Source organism: Synchiropus splendidus, chromosome 18 (assembly GCF_027744825.2).
Source record: "Synchiropus splendidus isolate RoL2022-P1 chromosome 18, RoL_Sspl_1.0, whole genome shotgun sequence".
Taxonomy (NCBI): domain Eukaryota; kingdom Metazoa; phylum Chordata; class Actinopteri; order Syngnathiformes; family Callionymidae; genus Synchiropus; species Synchiropus splendidus.
In genome coordinates, this window is record NC_071351.1 from 2,987,387 (window position 1) to 3,006,086 (window position 18,700).

Below are 18,700 nucleotides of genomic sequence, written 5' to 3' on the forward strand. Positions count from 1 at the left end.
CCTCAAAATGTAGATTTAAAAGAACGTAAATCTGCATTTTGTAACCACAGTCAAATTAAGGTTAATTTATTTTAGTGTAACAATTGCGTTTTATTTGATCAAATGAAACTAGCCGGTGTGGTCACGTGACCGGATGTACCAGTTGGCCCACAGAAAATTACCGCAAAAAAAATCAAATCAAATGCTATTTTAGCTGAGTCTCATCGAGCGTTAAAAAGAGGTTCGTGAAAGAATGATATTCTGTTTACAAACGAAAGAACTAATCGCAATTAAAGTCAAAATGTAAAATAGAATTAATTTTTACGAAGTGCTAATAATGAATATACATTCGTGAGCAAAAGTGGTCCATAAGTCTATAAATATATCATTATTTTATTAAATTATGTACATTTCCGCGCAGCAGCACTGCGCCGCCTTGGAGGAAGTCTCGCGAGACTTCCCAGCGTCAGTCCTTCCATCATGGCAGGCAGTAAGTTGGTGCTGGAGGGAAGAGTCAGTGTCCAGAGCTTCATATTAGGGCTTAGCGTCGTCGTGGTTCCAATAATACGAACCTGCTTTGGACACCTGGACTGGGTCTTCGATTATCTAACGGAAACTCCCGGAAAAATCGTGATTTGTTTGCAGGTCGCGGTGATAAACGGCCTGTTATTGCTGGTCTACAGAGGTCCAGTCTACAAGGTACCACCGGCCACAGCTCACTTCCTCTTCTGCTCTGCTTCGGTGTCACCGACGTTCATGCACTTCCGTGCTCGCTGTCGCCTTGCGCAGTTGCGTTGCTCTAAGTGACCGCGACACGCATCTTTTCCATGAAAGTTGAATGCACCAGCTGTTAGCTAGCTAAAGCTAACAGAAAGTTAATCAGATTAGCAGTAAAGGGATTAGTGCGGTGTCGCTCGTGCAAGTGCTGCAGCACTGGTGCACGCTGTGTGTTCACGTGGCCATCTCTTCCCAGGTCGCAGTGCGAGCCTGCTTCCTTGGAGTCACATTCGGCTGCGGGTTGATCATCAGCTGCTCTGACACCACATGGACGCATTTCGGCTGGTAGGATCCCGACTTCGCTTGTGATGTTTTCTATGCTCCACCAAGACTTTTTCTTGAGGAACCTGTTGCTGCGCGCGTCTGTCTTTCTGCAGGTACATGTGCTCGCTGTCCTTCTTCCACTACTCTGAGTACCTGGTGACGGCCATCATCAACCCTCGCAGCCTGTCTCTGGACTCCTTCCTGCTCAATCACAGTGTGGAGTACACGCTGGCTGCCATCTCCTCCTGGCTGGAGTTCACAGTGGAGAAGCTCACCGTCCCAGGTCAGTCCAGTGCTCCGTGAGATGCGTTTATTCATGACCTTGATCGAGGCGGCTGCTTCTCTAATGCAGAGCTGAAACAGCTGAGCTGGCTCAGCTTCGTGGGCTTGTTCATGGTGCTGTGCGGCGAGGGTCTACGCAAGGCGGCCATGTTGACAGCTGGCTCAAACTTCAACCACATCGTCCAGAATGAGAAGGCCCAGAGCCACGTGCTGGTCACAGACGGCGTCTACGCCTTCTTTAGACACCCTTCCTACGTGGGCTGGTTCTACTGGAGCATAGGAACCCAGGTGCCGCACCACACGCTTGCATGAGTGAGGCGAGCCTCTCTAACCGGTCCTCGTCTTTGCTGCAGGTGATGCTGTGTAACCCCCTCTGCATTCTGGCCTACACGATAGCCAGCTGGAGGTTCTTCCGAGAGCGCATCGAAGAGGAGGAGCTCTCCCTCATCCATTTCTTTGCCGAGGACTACGTGGAATACAAAAAGAGAGTACCGACCGGACTTCCTTTCATCTCAGGAATCCGGGTCAACTGAGACACGGCGGGACTCTGACTCGTAGCACATGTGCAGGCAGCACCACGGGGCTGTGGTGCTGCCACGGCAGTCGCTGGAGACTGCTGCGCATCTGGAACTCTTGACGGCAGGGACAGCAAGCGCCACCTGGGCTGGACTTTTTCTACCAACCTCAGCTCTCTAGTAGCATTTGTTCAGTCTGTTGATTTGCAACACGAGTGTGTGTGTGGCATCTCTTGTCCTGCTGACCATTTATGAGTGACAGCTCCAGTCATGAGATACGAACTGATGGGAGGCTTTCTTGAACATTCCAACTCTTTTCAGTCTACATAGAAACATAAAGGGTCATTGCCAAGGAGGGAATCCTTGTGGAGGGAATCACTTGAGTAGGATCTCAACTCACACACACACTGTTGACAAATGTCAGTGTTGCTTTGGGGGAAGAATTCCAACTGATAGGAACACACATATAGCTGTGTACTTGGAATATGTGGCAGCTGAGATAGATTCTTCAAAACACACTCGCACTGCTTGTTGACTGCACAATGGGAGCCACAGTTCTGTTGTGTGATTTCACTGGGTCGATCATTTTTAGCTGAATAATGCCCACCAACTCTTCCTCTTGAGCCTGAGTTTCTCACCAAAGCATCAATTTAAACAACAGAAAACCAGGACAGGAATTCAGGACAAATAAATGTACTGTAATTTCCGGACTATAAGCCGCTACTTTTTTTTCTCGCGCTCTGAGCCCTGCGGCTTATGCAGCGTGGCTAATATATGGATTTTTACAGGCTGAAATCACGTCAAATCTGAGGCTTTTCATTTACTGTTAAAGCGCTCAAAATGTGATGTTTTCACCCAGGTGTCCACAGCTCCGCCAGCAAAATGTGTGCTTTTTGTGAGATAAAAATCCAAATGGACAACCTTTAATACCTTGTAAAATATTCAGGAGATAAGTAGTTTTGACTCAAGAAGAGTGAGTGTGTTTGATTTATCGCAGGTGCTTCCTCTTCATGAGATCCCTCTCCAACTCTTCACCAAAGCATTTCACTTTTAGATGACGTCATTCAATGGTCGACTCTTAAGGACTGAAACAATTGTTCTGGACATAAAGAAGGGAGGCCAGGCCACTGAGGAGCAGTATTCCAGATGCCTGCCCGAGAGCCATTCAGTGTGTGAGTTAGCTGAGTAACCATTTTTTAAATCAGGAAAGGTTTCTGCCTGCTCTGTTATTTATTTAATCTCCGTGCATTCATGTGTGACTAGACTCTACCTGCTGTAGTAGGGTTATTCGATCGCCTCTTTTTGATGACCGTGTTTGTTCTCGAGGCGAGAGCTGAGGAGGCCGACGCTGTGCAGGTTTCACATGTAGCAGTAGGGGCACTTCCGGGACACGTTTGGCTCCCGCCACCTCCAGACTGCAGCTTTACAAGACGGTGCACAAAGTGGAATAAAAAGCAGCAGTTTTGAATCAAGTGTTTAATCCATTATTTAATCCCTAACTGGGCGGATGTGTTGTCTCCACAGGCTCCTCGCCTGGAGCGCAGGTGGTGAGATCCATGTGGATGAATGGTGACTGCACTCTGGCTGTGAGTGGCTGTTTCACTAGTTCCCACTGTTTCTAATCCTTTCAATCGTCATGGAAATGAAGAGGAGACTATTTAGGATGTTTTTGCTTCAGTGATGAAGCACTGTCTTCATTTACTGAGCTCTGTCGGTGCTCTGATGTGAGGCTTCAGTGAAGTGCCTCAGGTTTTTGAGCAGACAGTGCCACCTCGTGGGCGCAGGAAATACGCCACTGTTTCATAACGCCTCACAAACCGTTACAGAAATGTGCTGCGTAATACGAAGGCTCTGACCTGCCATGGTGAGTTATTTTTATTGATGTATTGTCTCGTTCGTATGAGATAATTATTAGGTTCGTACGTCGGATGTGGGATGACCAGAGACCTCTTGCACGAACGTAATTATTATCTAGTACCAACGTGTTTTTTTTTTATCTCCTACAAATGTTATAATTTTCTCGCACAAATGTGTTTGTTTCTCGTACGAACATCTTTTTTTCTCGTACAAATGTAATTATTATGTCGTACAAACATGTTTTTTTTTCTAGTCAGGACGTAATTATTACCCTATACGAACGTGATAGTTATCTCGTATGAACAAGATAAACATAGATAAAAATAACCATGGCAGTTCGGAGCTTCAGTACCTCCAAATATGATTGGATCAAAGGCATTTTACATCCATTGTTCTGTGCATGTTTGGTCCCCAGATCTCTCATGCCAAGTGTTCTAGGAAGCACTGCAGTTTCATTTAAATGGAAATGTCAAATGTAAAATGGAGAAAAATGATTTCATTTTGAAGAATACCAGAAAATAGTGGAACCCCAAATGAAAATATTAGAAATCTACTAAATGCCAGAGATGCATGTTGTCTCCATAACTGTGTCCTTGTTTGTTAAATAAAATTTAGCACCAGATTATTGGAATTTGTGGGTTGAGCTTCTTGCTGAAATGCTGCCACAGATATTCAATATTGTTCAGTTGTACGTTCAGAACTCTGGTCCGCCTCCCGGCCTCTCAGGTGACACCAGTCGCTGGTGTCACAGTCCGCCGGTATTCCCACTGCACACGTCTCATGGAGGACCCGAGCAGCTCAGGTAGGTCCCTCTGGCTTCTTCTCTTCTCACTCCTTCTGCTGCTTCTCACTTTCCCTCAGCATCGCCTGCAAATCGCCAGCCTCATATGAGTTGATCTTTGAATCACGTTCTTGGTGATTCTGCCTTCTCTTCCTCCTCCTCCATCTGACAGGAGGGCCGAGAATTTGTGGCCAATCTGTGTCCGTCAATGCGGATTCCTTCGCTTTTCTGCCGCTGCTCCATCATGAATAATGGACTTGTGCTTCCTGTGTTTCACGCTACTGTATCTCCGTCATCTCTGATTTCAATCGCTCTCTTCTCCTCAGCGGTGGGACCCTCGTGAAAACTGAAAACATTTTCCATTTGAGGTGTAGATTCATGTCGAACAATTTGGGATGAACATGACATGAAGCTCAGAATTTAAGATTAAGATGAAACCAGGTTAAACACAGTTTCTTTGTTGCTCCATTTTTAAAAACAGTGGACTTAATGTCTGGTTCCTCTACAGCAGTCGCCCACACTCACAGATCCAGATGGCATCCAGAGGCCGGGTGAAGAGCAGCGCTGTCAGTCATCAGCGAGGTGGGTGTGACCTCTGCCCCCCCCAGCGATCGTGTCACAGGTTTAATCTTATCTATTGGGAATTATTTTGACCCTTGTTTTGAGTCAGACAATGGCGTGAGCACCGAAGCAGCCTCGGGTCAGCTGACCACACCCAAGACATCCAGGACTCACAATGAGCTCCACAAGGAGCTGCTGTTGGCGCACAAGAGGTAAGCACCACACAGGTGTTGCTTTAAATCAGGAGGGGCGCGAGCTTGCTCAACTCAGGTTTGAGGGATGAAAGAGAAGCGCCGTGTTTGTCGGAAGCTAAATGCAGATGCATTAGCGAGAGTCGACGGACGGCCCCACGCCGCTGTGCAGAGCTTCCTGTGGTGGCTCATTATTTCTTTGTTTCTGGTGGAGGAACTTGGTTATCCAATGCAGCGGCCTCCGCTCACCTTGCCCCCGTCCAGCCCGGGTTTCTAACCCGCGGCTTCTCTAGTAAAAGCGGGCTGCATTAAGAAAACATGAGGCTCTTTCAGTCTCACCTGGAATCAAACACCGCCTCCCCATGCTGCCGGTCCTGTGGGCCGCCGGGGGCCTGAACTGGAACGTGACACCACCAAGCAGGAGAGCTCACACTGGAGCACGACCACAACCCTGGGCAGTTCGGTGGGCAGCGAAGGAAGTGGCTGATAGAGGGAATCACACGTGCTTCACCCAAACATTGACTCAAACCCAGCCACCGTCTCAAGTGATGAGATTTAGAAGGTTTTAAAGGAATGTCCAGTGCAAGTCTGTTCATCTTTCTTCTGGTCTCACATCAACCGTTGCTAGCTTTGGAGCAATATATTGGGCAAAAAAAAACTAATCCAGAAGCCCCCTTAGCTTTTGATTTTCAACTCTTAAATCATTTAGAAAATGACCTTTTTTTTACATTAATTTTTTGCTCTGTGTATGCATTTTTAATTAGCAATATAATATATTAATATATCATACAGTATAATATATATCAATATATAATACTGTATAATATAATATATTGATATAAAATATAATATATTTTCCTAAACGACTACAACTACTTTTTTTAAAATCTTTTTATAGATTTTTTTTTTACATTAATTTTGAATTCACTCTGAATGTTGTTTTGCACAAACAAAAAAAGGAGTAAAACCAACTATATCTCAAATGTAAAATTCAAGTGTAACGTAAAAAAAACAAACTTAACTTAAAAATATTTAGAGTCTAATGACATCGATATTAAAACCCTTACAAGTCAATTTATTTTATATGTATTTTGTTTTCCATAAGTAAATCAATAAAATAATAAATCAGAAAATATAAATGCAAATAAAAGTGCAAATATGTATTTATAAATTACCTTTAATTAGCAGCATTAAATTATACAGTATAATATATTAAAATATATTATACTGTATAATTTAATATAATATATTATTATAAAATATAATATATTTTCTGAAATAAAACTAGTCCTAGTACTAGTTTTTACATTAATTTTAAATTCACTCTGAAAGTTGTTTTGTACAAACAAAATAAGTAATAAAACCAACTATATCTCAAATGTAATTCACGTGTAATGTAAATAAATATTCAGCCAAAATCTGGAGTCTAACTACATTGATATTCAAACTTTTACAAGTGAAGTATTTTGTTTTCCATAAGTAAATAAATCAAATAATAAATCGGAAGATATGCATGCTAATAAAAGTGCAAATATTTATTTATAAATTACATTTCTCCTAGTCGCTCCTAGCCACTCATGTTTCAAATCTTCTGCTTCCTCCCTGTGAAATTCTTGGAATTCCTGTGAAACATACAGAACATCTGAGTGTGACCTGCTTCGTCTTTTCTGTTTGACCTCTTTCCAAATATTTACACTTGAATATCCTCTTCAGCTCCACCTCCAGAGCCTCTTTTAATAGTCATCGAAAGCACAACTAAATCACTCTTGTTGTCTCTTGAGCTTTGCTCTCCTCCTGTGTATCGCGGTGTTTAACATGAGCTCCGCCGCTCTCCACTATGGGCTCAGAGGTCTGGCGCTCAGCAGCAGAACAGAACTTCAGCAGGTGCTGGAGAGGAGGAGGCGGGTGCAGAGTGATCGAGAGGAGGAGGAAGAGACCCGGACCCCTCTGGAGGACGAGCTCATCCGACGGCAGCAGAAACTCCTGGAGGTGAGAAGACACGCGTGCTCCTCTCCAAACACTAGGGGGCGCTCACAGAAACAGAGAACGGTGTAGACGCTGGTTTTTCATTTTCCTCGCCAGAAGGAGAAGCAGGATGAAGAACGGGTCCAAGAGGACGTCCACCTGATGGAGTTCGTGAGAGTGCGACAGAACTTGAGAAAGATCCACTCAGTGATCCAGAACAGAGCGGCCAACGGCCCGAGCGGGCCGGACCAGCGGTAACTGACGCAGGATGGACTCATGAGAGTGTTTTCCCCCTCTCTCTAGCAAACACAGTTTCATCATGGACTAGAGCAATAGCTTTCACTGTGTATTCAGCCTTAGCAGGGAACTGGCAGGCGAGATGATCAGCCTGTCCCAGGACCCGATGACCCCGTGACCAGGTGCTACCCCTGAAGCAGCTGTTTATACTCAACCAATCAAACCTATTTACTGTTTGAGGAAGTGACTGGGCGTCAAAATCGTTCCTGAAAATATGGTACCATCCAAGCACAGAGGATTTTCTGCTCTCATATGATGCTTGAAACAAGAGTGCAGAAGAAGACGTGAAGCTGCAGGGCTTGAGAGCTGCTAACTTCACTGCTCTTAGTTGTTTTGTTCAGAAACAGAAGGCGACCATGGATGAAAAACGCTGCAGGTTTGGGTCTGCTTTCTATCTGAGTGGTGGAAACTGTCAGAGAATAAACACCAGCAGAGCTTTCAGCAAACAAAGAGCATGACATGTTTAATGCAGTGTTGGTTTATTAAACAGAATAGTAAGAGAGTCCTTCGCTCCTGTGTGATGATGGTGACTGACTGAAGACGGTGACGACATCACACCCGAGTGCCCTGACCTGCACCAAGTCATTGCGTGAGATTAGCGTAATGATTCCTGATCGCTCCACGGAGGTTTGACCTTTGACCCCGCCGCTTATTCTCCAGCTGCCGTGCATTAACAGGTGCTGCCGGGGCATCCTGGGTAGTGCCGGCGCCCCCTCCTCCTGCTATTTCTGGTCAAGGACAGAGAACTCTAAACTTAAAAAAATAAAACTTAAAAAAAATAAACTTATATTTGACTAATATCATGGGCTGGAACGTGCCTGGACTCAGACAGTTTCCTCATGTCTGGCCCTTTAAATGACACAATCATTGACGGCTGTTGTTGACTACGAAATGAATATGAGTGACCTGGCAAGTATTCTTGACCCCAATTGTTGGCAGGACGGTAACTGGAAAATGGCTGCCTCGCCTCCAGGCCACAGTCACGACTGCTCAGCTGCTTTTCATTTCAGATTGATCTGTAGGGTCTCACATGTACTGTGTGGTAGATGGGGTCAAGTCCAACGTAAAACTGAAAGCTCAGTGATGCTGAAACGCACCATGAGATTTAGGAAAGGAGAATGTGTTTTGGAGGTGAAGCCGGGAATAGCTTGAAACAACTGGGATCCAAAGCATTTGTCGTCTTGAATGATCACAATTCAACTCCAACTGTTAAAGGGTTCAATGTTATTCCATTTTAAATGAATTTCAGAGGGTTTCTTCACACTGAGAGAAAAAGTCTAAAATGCCAGTTCAGTGTATCACTTGTCTCTTACGGTGAAACAAGATGGACAGAAAAGCGTGAGAATTAGTACAAAATATGAGGAAAATACACTGATTTTATAGACTTTATACATTTAATGGCCATTAATTATTTGAGCAGATTATCTATAAAGCTAATGGATGGTTAATGTGAGTAATAAACTGGAGGTCTAGTCACTAAAACAGGCTGTTTTCATGAGTACAACGGTCAAAAATGATTGTTTAAAATGACCTTCCAAGTGCAGGAGTGGATCATCATTAGAACCCCCTTGAGGTCATTTCTAAATATGTCTGTATCGGAGGTGAGTCTCGGCTATTGTTGGGAGCTTCTCTTGTTTGCTTTTTTTAGCCGGCCGTCACTCCCTCCCTATGCGGCTCTCGCACATTGTGGGATGGTTTTAGTGTTTGGTATCTCTAAAGGCTGAGGCCGCGGTTGCTGCCAGTCTTTGTCAGTCCAGTGTCCAGTGCAGCGAGACGCCACCGGCAGGAAGACTACTGCAGCCATGGATGATGTTTATAAAGCCGCGGTGAGTACTGGGACGCGCGTGCGCACGAGGTTATTAACGTGTTATAACACCTTTGCGTTCCTTCTTTTTATGTGTTATATTGACCTCATTTGTCGGGGTTATTTGTCATCGTCTCTCATCGAACATCCATGTCTGTTTTTTTGGAATAAGTTTGACTCATAAAAGTTTGGAGAGGAATAATAAAAGATGGCAACTGACTGAGACTTAGCCGTCAGCGCATGTTTAATATGTCTAAAAATAGCCACAGTTGATGACAATAGAACAAAGACGGACAGACAGCAGACAGCTGATAGCTCTTACTAACACATCAGCTCCCTCCCCTCTTCACTCCGTAACCCCTCCATAACAATCAGTCCAGTCAACACACACGACCAGAATAGTAAGAGAGGACGCCACACTTCAGTCATGTTCTCAGCTGGGACGAAGACCCATCATCAGGCATGTTTGTTTTCTTCTCCCTCAGGTGGAGAACCTGACTGAGGAGCAGAAAAATGGTGAGGAAACACAGGAGAACATCACCTGCTCCCAATGTTTGTCATAACTCCTGATGTTACGCTGCATCCGCTCTCATTCTGCCCCTATATCCTCATATTTCCTCAAATACTTTGTGAAAGTGTAGCATATTGTCCCTGAGCGCTGAACGCACTGAATCTCTGGGAGTTTGGGGAACAAGTTTGTTGCTGTTTTCCTCTATTGTGGGTTTAAAATATGGAAAACATTTGCTGCAGAGCAAGAAAAATGAGAGTTCCCATTTAAGTATTTTGGGCGCCCCTCTGGGTCGGGTCAGCAGCAACAGTTTATCACTCTCCCGGGTGTTGGAATCAGAGAAGTGAGGCACCTGTCAGAGTTAAAACGGACTCAGGAGAATTTCCACTTGCTCCGGGGTAAAGCCGCCGGCAGCCTGGAGGCATGCCCCGAGATCTGGTCCAAGTTCCGGCAAAGTCACGGACGACTGCTGGGTGAGAGTCGGTCACGAGCGGGCAGAGATGGAAGAGAGTCAGGTCTTCTTCCAAATAACTCACTGAAGTGAAGTGCCTGCTTCAGAGGAAACACCAAAGTGTGGCTTAGTTTGACCTTGGTGAAGTCCATATCTATTCCTCTGTTTGGGACAGAGTTCAAGGCTGCGTTCGACATCTTCATCCAGGATGCGGAGGACGGCTGCATCAGCACCAAGGAGCTGGGGAAGGTGATGAGGATGCTGGGTCAGAACCCCACGCCTGAGGAGCTGCAGGAGATGATCGACGAAGTGGATGAAGATGGTGTGTCTCCAGCTCTGCTGTCGGGTCGATGTGTGTGACGTGTTGCGTGTGGGCAGGCAGCGGCACGGTGGACTTCGATGAGTTCCTGGTGATGATGGTGCGCTGCATGAAGGAGGAGAGCAAAGGGAAGTCAGAGGAGGAACTGGCGGAACTATTCCGAATGTTTGACAAGTAGGTTGTGTTTTTTTTTTCAACTGAAACGTCAGTTTAAAAAGTAAAATGGATGATGTTCTGTTGAGGAATGGGGACGGCTACATTGATCTTGAGGAGCTGAAGGCCATGCTGGAGTCCACCGGCGAGTCCATCACTGAGGACGACATCGAGGAGCTGATGAAGGACGGAGACAAGAACAACGACGGGAAGATCGACTATGACGGTAGGGAAGTGCAGATTCAGTGGAGCCAGGAGATTCTGATCTGAGTCGTCCTTTTCAGAGTTCTTGGAGTTCATGAAAGGTGTTGAGTAAAAGTGTCCCGACGCTGTGCTGCGAGGTTCAACCCCGTCCGGATGAGTATTTGTGAATAAAAGTGCACAATAAAGATTATTTTCAATACGATCTTGTCGTGCTCTCTGGAACCACGCACGTGAGTGGATTTGCCTCTCAGCAATTCTTCACTGATCTTGAGGCGAAATCGCTTTGAAAACAGTCCAAACCAGATTCTCTCACACACACACGCCCATGCGAGGCAACCGACTTCACAACATTCACACTGTCACACTCTGCCGAGCGACCATGAATTTTCAGGAGCAGGTAAGAAGATTGTTTTCCTCTCTTCCAGAACTGGCACCACCTCTTTTTGATAAAGATAAACACCAGATGGTTCTAAATCACAGCATTTTATTGTGATCATTATTTTAAAACATAGAGGCTTCATTTGACTTGGAAAAAAATTGTTGAATTCCTGGATGTGTCACAAGCTGCGGACTCACTTAGAAGCGAACTGTGGAAAAAAAAAAAGTGGTGGAAAATGTGTCTAAAAACAAAGAAGCTCAAAAGGAGTTTGGAAGCTCAACCACTGTGGCAGCTTGAGACTCATGAAGGAGGCAGTAATGCAGCTAAACCTGCTCTGGGCCTGGAGGAGCTGTGCAAGGGTGCGTCCACTCACCGGCCGCTTCTCACCCTCTTTTCATTTCTCAGCTGGAGCAGATCCTGGCTGAGGGCAGGTTTGGAGACCTGATAGAATTCTCCTACCCCATTGGATATTCCCACTGGGGGGTGTACGTCGGCGACGGGGAAGTCATCCACTTTGCCATCGCAGGTGAGTCTCATAACAATGAAATCCAACCAAAATATGAGGCGTTTTGAGGGAAGCAAACCATCAGCTGTGACTGGATGAGGCAGCACAGGGTCCAACTCAGAGGAGAGGCTTTCCTGAGGCAGGCTGGTACTTGCTGGGAGGCTCTCGTATTATTCCAGTCTAGTCAGGACCAGACCCACGTGACTGGTTGTTGCTTTCTTCCTTCCTTTATTTCCATCTTGACTTCAGTCCTGGTGACAGAAAGTGACTGGTGAAAGACAAAGGGTACTTGTACTCAGACACCTGTCAGAGGTCAAAAGTCAGAGTTGGTTTTCGAAAGCCCTGGTGCTCCACTATTGTTACAGAGGGCTAGAAGATGGACCAAAACAATCGGATTGGTTTTTTTTTTATTTAGAGTCAATATTTTAACACGAAAAGAGGATTGCAGACGCGAAACAGGCTTTGAATATGTCACAAAGGCAACAGATAAAACACCTTCCGTTTAATTTCATCAATGCTTACATGAGGTTTACTGTTTATTACGTTTTGTTTTGTAATATTCGTGTTTTGGAATAAACCCGCGTCTCATGAATCCACTAAATGCGGTTTGGCGTCGCCTTGTGGCCAGTAATGGTAACTAATGACTAATGCAAATGTATTTTGCAAATTAACTTTGATATAAAATAAGTCGTTATTAAGGCTGATTATAGCATTAAAATACACTATAGACTGAAAAACTTAAATGACTTCACTTACAATAAATGCATGCCTGATCTTATGAATCATCGTAATAAATAATAATCATGTCTGTTTAATACAAAACTATTTAATAAGAAGATCCCTAAATGGAAAGAAAACAAGTAAAGAGAAGAAAGCAAAAGCTCAAATCTCAAACCTAAATCACTTAAATTTAAAGAATATCCATATTGTTGCCTGTTTTCATTCTGGAGCGCGTCACATAAAACAGACATGGGCAAGTAAAACTATTCTATGTGGCTGAGCTCGAGTATAAAGCCTGTCTACTTCTCTAATACACTCTATTATCCAACATTTGCTCTCGTAAAATTAAGGGAATACAAGTGTTTGCATATGATGATGAGGACAACAAATATTTTCACTTGATTTGGTCAGTTATTTGTTCACAACAATTGCCTGTTCATACTGAGTTACGTTATAAAGTGTTTCGTACACTGCTAGTTAGTGCAGTAAACTGCTTGAGGCCTGGCTTCTGTTGAATTTCAAAGCTTTTGGGTCCAAAAATGTGCCTATTATCAGTCTGGGCCACATCTATCTGTGTACTTAAGGAAAACTGTCTGGTTTTTAGATGAGGGCCAACTGATGGCGAACGTGCGCAACACCCTGCAGACTGTCTTCCCTTTATGTGGGGACCTTCTTCTCGGAGAAACCAAGATTCGGAAAGTGCCGATTGGTGAAGTGAACGTCCCCAAAGGTGCTCACATCTTGATCAGCAACAACCGACACGCCTTCAAGGCCTCCACGGAGGAAGAGATGAGAGAACGCTGCGACGCACTGGAGTGTGAGTCTCTGCGTTATAATCTCTTCTTCCTCAACTGCGAGCACTTTGCTACATTTGTGCGCTATGGAAAAGCCGTGTGCAATCAGGTATGTTGTCATATTGAGAATCAATTCTATATTCATTGTGCAGGAAGGAGTCGTTTGTAAATAAGTCATGATCATTTCTCATCCAACAGGTTCCTGGGAGAAGCAAGAATGAAGAGTATGAGCCAGCAACTGAAAAGTTCCAGGACATTGTCAACTCGAAAAGAATATCCGGAGATCTTTTCAACTGAAGAGGCTTTCGCCATTTTTGTTCCACATCATATACGCAGTGTTCTTTCTTTTGAACTGCAATTGTAGAAAACATGAAATCTGTGTTTTCGTAAATTTCAAAGGGAATGTATTGTGAGTGATCAATTGTAAAATAAGATTCATCAGTTATTTGCCCTGAACACGTGATATTTGTTGGATTATTTTCTCCCTACACTTCACTTCGAGGGCCACCTATAATGCGTGACATATGGAACTGGCTTTCTTGCCTGGGTGATAACGTCACTGATGTAAATAAAACCTGGATTTGTCCTGTTCTGTTAATTGATCTGATATGCTTTTTAAATTAAAGCAATTACAAACCTTTTTTTTTAATTCTAAAACAAAAGACTTCTTTGGAAGCGTCTATGCGTTTCTTTCCGAAAGATGGCGGTATTTCACTCATAGACATGTACGCTTTCACCCATTTGAGGAGTAGAAGAAGAAGCGGCATTGACACGGAAGTGAACTCCCTCTCAACTGGAAGTTCTTTCATTTTAGCTGAAGAATAAGACATGTCTCGCTAAATTTCCCCATCGCTCTCCACTGGCGACCGGGGACGCAAGTCGACTTCTTTTTCTATTCGAGCCGACCTCGGTGCGAAGACGGAGAGTGTGAAGATAAATATTGACGAGTCATCGTGTGGTCGAGGAAAACAACACACCGGAAGCGCTGGTGCTAAAAGACGCTGGAAGCTAACCCCGACGTTAGCTCGCAACTTCAACTGTGTCACACTCGCCGGGGACATAAAACAGAGCCGAGGTGAGGAATGTTGTCAAAAAGCAGCACGAATTAGGTTGAATCAACTAAATAATCACATGATGGGAATGTTCGTGGGGAGTTGCGTTAGCATAGGATGCTTGCGTTGCGAAATGTGGTCACAACAACACACAGCTGCCAAACACACACACACACTTACACGCCAACTTCACTCCCACCAGAACCATGTTGGGAGCTATGTCATAAGACGAGTAGCTAAAATCATAACTAATGTTATTCTTCCTAGACGTTAATTGTTTTCTCTGTTGTTATAACGTTCTACACCAGCTGCGTAGGCAGTCGTTCATGGCAATTGTTATTTAACTGACACAGTTGTAACGACGAGTTAGTATTATATTTTATGCATAAATAAAATGAAACTTGGGCAAATATTTTATCAATTATACCAGTGATGTTTTTTTTTCATTCTGACGGGGCACTAATGGGTATTTTTTAATTTTAGGAGCTGTTTTTCTGCTAAAAATAAAAGGTCTGCTCCGTTTTTGTCTGTCTGTCACAAACCTATATCTGTATTCATCGGGTCATTTCTCACTCAGCAGAAGACATCAACAGGAGTGCGTGGGATTTGAGAGTCGTCGTCCCATTGGGTCGTGAGATGACCTCTCAGCAGCCTCAGCTTCCCAACGCTGCTATTCCTCCCCAGATTGGCCACAACTCATCTGCTAACCAGGCACAGCCCCACATTCAGGCTGGACACCCTGACTCCAATGTGAGTGGTGCGGCCACTTTGGACAATAGACTGGGGAGTGGCAGGCCGGGATGCTCTAGTGCTGTGACATCCCGAGTCGAAGGGGTCAGCAGAACCATGTCCTGTCCTACCTCCAAAAGAGAGAGGGACTTTGAGCCCTGGCCTGAGGACGCTGTGGACTCCTCCCATGGCTTGTACTCACTTCACCGCATGTTTGACATCGTCGGGGCTCAACTCACACACCGGGATGTTCGAGTCCTCTCCTTTCTGTTCGTGGATGTGATTGATGAGTACGAGCGTGGCGCCATCCGAAGTGGAAGGGATTTCTTGCTAGCACTTGAACGCCAGGGTCGATGTGATGAGACCAACTTTCGGCACGTGCTGCAGCTTTTGAGAATCATCACTCGCCATGACCTTCTGCCTTACGTCACCTTCAGGAAACGACAAGCTGGTGAGTGTCTATCACTTTTGGAAAAATCTGAACCATTAGATATGTATATTGAGTTTTCATTTCACTTGAATTGAGCTGTACTGAAACAGTGGAGGAGAAAGCTTTTTTAATTCTTTAATTAAAAGAAAGATGTTCGTGGTATTATAAAATTGAACAAATGAACTTCAAATCCAAATTTGCATACAGAGCGCTCTAAATGTAAAAGTACTCAGTGTCATCCATTTTCCTCTATACAACAACATTTTCAGACTGATTTGGTCTTTTGTGTTTTTGCAGCGTAGGGCATGTCCCGTACCATGGGACGAGCAGCAATAGGTTTATGCTGACTGCACCTCAAATGATTAGAATGCTAAGCAACATCATACTTCACTACTCATAAATAAAACCTCTCAAGAGTTCAGCTCAAATTTGTGTACCACAAAACTGTGTACTGGGATGTTATGAATGTCATTCGATAATTCAGTGTTTGCCACTATTATTGCGTTTCATTACGACCCATTTTCGCCTTTATTTATGAAGCCATCAGAGCTACTTTGGTGAAGAAATTATCAGGAACATGTTGAAGGACTGTTGAGCGTTAAAATGTCAGAAAAGTTGATTTCACTGTTGCATGTAGTGCAACACCATGCATTAACAGTCACACACTGTGTCTCAGTGTGCCCGGACCCTGTGGACAAGTATCTGGAGGAGACGTCTGTTCGCTACATATCCCCGAGAGGCGAGTCCCAGAGCAGAGACACTGTCCCTCACAGACGCACGAGTAAGTTCAGGTGGCCACAGGAGAGTTATTTACGTGACGCTTGGCACTAAACACTTAAACCATACAGGTCCACAGTCCGTCATCTGCTGCTCCCCAGCAGGACACCACGTCGGCCCGTCCAGAACAAAACCGGCTCCCCATGTATCCAACCGCAGACGCAAGAGAAGCCACTCCTCAGCTGACTGCAGAGAGAAACAGACGTGTGGTAAAAACAAAAACATCTCGTTCTTTTCTTTATTGCTTTTAACTTTTTAACTGAGGAACATGTTGGCTTGACACTAAACAAAAATGAAAACAAAGAATAACATCAAAAAGGCTGACAATTTCATGATGTGAGTTGACACGTTTTTTTCTAAATCAGCAGAAGTTGTTTGTCTAATGTTTCAGTCTGAGCCAGTGTTTTGGATGCAGGAGGTTTCAATACTAGTGTAGCATTTAAAGTGGCCACAATCTCATCAGTGACTCTCCATCCACAGATATTCGCCTCCGGGTGCGTGCTGAGTACTGCCAGCATGAATCAGCACTGCAAGGCAACGTCTTCTCTAACAAGCAGGAAGCAGTGGAGCGACAGTTTGAGCGCTTCAACCAGGCCAACACCATCCTGAAATCACGGGACCTGGGCTCCATCATCTGTGACATCAAATTCTCTGAGCTTACCTATCTGGACGCTTTCTGGAGAGACTACATCAATGGGTCCCTGCTAGAGGCCCTCAAGGGGGTTTTCATCACGGATTCCCTAAAGCAGGCGGTGGGCCACGAGGCCATCAAGCTCCTGGTCAATGTAGACGAAGAGGACTATCAGGCAGGACGCCGCAGACTGCTCCGGAATTTGGTCAATAGCGGAGGAACATCGGGAAGCAACAAAGACTGTGTATCGTAAACACACCTGAGCACAGGAAGAGAAGGATGAGGTTGCGTGCCTGACACAGACGCTATCTTCCACGTACGAGACTGTGACTCCTTCAGGAGTGCGGCCCGAGGACATCAGGTGGTGACATGATGTGTAGCATGCCGAGAGACTGGGAGCCACAGTCGCCACGCTTGGCTGGTGGTTAGTTTTCCATATGAAGCTGATTGTTTTCTGCGAGGATGACCAAGTTCTACACACTAAAGGGGCCAGAGAATGTTATGACGTCAGTATGATTTGATTGATTCAGCATCTCCAAACAAGTCCCTCCACTGCTGCTGTGAAGCACAGCTCAACAAATCACGCCGACGTATCGGACTGTTTTGTGATCATGCTGGGGAATTGCAAGCGATGATGTTCATGACGCTAATGCCGCCAAACAGTCAAAACTATACGCTGCTGGGACCAAAAAAGAGGTTGTAAGAACATGTCCGACCTCTGTCAGATTCCATTTGCATTCAAATCAATTTGTCTCTATATTCTGTGGCCTCTTTAGGGAAGCTGACTGGATCATATGCACCGGCTGCCAGGTCTGTGTCCACAGAACATGACAGTTGAAAGTACAATGCCCCTGGCTGACTTTGATATAGTATTAAACCAAAAAGAAAAAGAATCAATTTGTCCTCTACAAGTCTGCAGCTTCAGACTGAAGAAGCCCCCCCCCCCAAGTGTTACGCTGATGTTTTCACAGCCTTCAGGAGGCTGCTGCAAAACTGTTCTGTGGACACAGCTGACTTCTGCCTGGACTCCTGGTTCGGGAGTCAACATGTCGTGGGACTCAATTTGTTTGCATTGTTGCAATATAAAATCTGAATCAAGGCCGGAGCAGAACTGTAGGTTGTTGAAGGAGGTTCAAGTGTTGCAGCAGGTTTCTCTCAGTGTGTTTAAAAAGTGTCAACCAATGTGAGCAGGTCTCATTGTCATTGAAGGACGTTAGGGAATATGTCGTCAGCAATCGCAGCTGAGACGGTCTCCACGGCTCCTTCTGCCTCATCATTCAATACTGCAACAATTCAAATGACTTGCGTTCAAGTGTTCAACCCAAATGCAAAATAGTGCCCGAGTGAAAACTTTCTGGACCTCTAACTGTCGTCTGACGTATGGCCGGTGTTCCGGATCTGATCTTTTTTTTTTTTTAAACGTCAGTTCGTGTGCTGACTAGTTTCTCCCAGTGGGAGATGAGTCTAACAGTTTGACTGCTTTGTCATTTTCGTTTTGGGTACGTTACCGATGGTTTCATCCAACGAGCAAATGTGTATGTCCTAGACTTCGGACGGTAGTAGACTCACGTTGTTTTAAATCCTTTTTATTACTGGATGTGTCACTGTTTTATCCACGGTTAGGATCTGGTGTTTGCGCAGGAGTGTGACTGCCCCCCTTCACGTGCTCACTCATTTATTATGAATAGTGATGTCTTTCTTTGGCTTTTATTTGAAATGACTGTAATAAATAATATACCTGACTACATGTGTTCAGGAGGGGTGATGCTGGGACA

The 18,700-nt window shown here is 44.8% G+C and overlaps 5 protein-coding genes across 6 annotated transcripts; all 5 read left to right on the top strand.

Moving 5' to 3' along the window:
* Positions 1–454: 454 nt before the first annotated feature.
* On the top strand, positions 455–4,224 carry icmt (isoprenylcysteine carboxyl methyltransferase). The gene is made up of 5 exons (XM_053849583.1): positions 455–678; positions 953–1,041; positions 1,134–1,303; positions 1,373–1,590; positions 1,656–4,224. The coding sequence occupies exons 1-5, from the start codon at positions 460–462 to the stop codon at positions 1,833–1,835; spliced, it is 876 nt and encodes a 291-aa protein (XP_053705558.1). The 5' UTR covers positions 455–459; the 3' UTR covers positions 1,836–4,224.
* A 2,752-nt stretch (positions 4,225–6,976) lies between these two features.
* Positions 6,977–7,825, top strand: LOC128749554 (actin-associated protein FAM107A-like). Its single transcript, XM_053849275.1, has 2 exons — positions 6,977–7,196; positions 7,290–7,825. Exons 1-2 carry the CDS (start codon positions 7,023–7,025, stop codon positions 7,428–7,430), a joined length of 315 nt encoding a protein of 104 aa, XP_053705250.1. The 5' UTR covers positions 6,977–7,022; the 3' UTR covers positions 7,431–7,825.
* A 1,352-nt stretch (positions 7,826–9,177) lies between these two features.
* LOC128749553 (troponin C, slow skeletal and cardiac muscles-like) lies at positions 9,178–11,106 on the top strand. Its single transcript, XM_053849274.1, has 6 exons — positions 9,178–9,295; positions 9,759–9,789; positions 10,408–10,554; positions 10,611–10,725; positions 10,794–10,930; positions 10,989–11,106. Exons 1-6 carry the CDS (start codon positions 9,272–9,274, stop codon positions 11,018–11,020), a joined length of 486 nt encoding a protein of 161 aa, XP_053705249.1. The 5' UTR covers positions 9,178–9,271; the 3' UTR covers positions 11,021–11,106.
* A 134-nt stretch (positions 11,107–11,240) lies between these two features.
* On the top strand, positions 11,241–13,904 carry si:ch211-229n2.7 (uncharacterized protein LOC100002243 homolog). The gene is made up of 4 exons (XM_053849273.1): positions 11,241–11,305; positions 11,693–11,813; positions 13,117–13,415; positions 13,505–13,904. Exons 1-4 carry the CDS (start codon positions 11,288–11,290, stop codon positions 13,601–13,603), a joined length of 537 nt encoding a protein of 178 aa, XP_053705248.1. The 5' UTR covers positions 11,241–11,287; the 3' UTR covers positions 13,604–13,904.
* Positions 13,905–14,084: 180 nt separating this feature from the next.
* Positions 14,085–18,687, top strand: dedd (death effector domain containing). 2 transcript variants are annotated; one of them, XM_053849271.1, is made up of 5 exons: positions 14,085–14,381; positions 14,936–15,538; positions 16,194–16,298; positions 16,366–16,503; positions 16,775–18,687. In XM_053849271.1, the coding sequence occupies exons 2-5, from the start codon at positions 14,995–14,997 to the stop codon at positions 17,176–17,178; spliced, it is 1,191 nt and encodes a 396-aa protein (XP_053705246.1). In that variant the 5' UTR covers positions 14,085–14,381; positions 14,936–14,994; the 3' UTR covers positions 17,179–18,687. The 2 variants fall into 2 exon arrangements, with proteins under 2 accessions (XP_053705246.1, XP_053705245.1); XM_053849270.1 differs by having other exon boundaries at positions 14,939–15,538.
* The last annotated feature ends 13 nt before the right edge of the window (positions 18,688–18,700 follow it).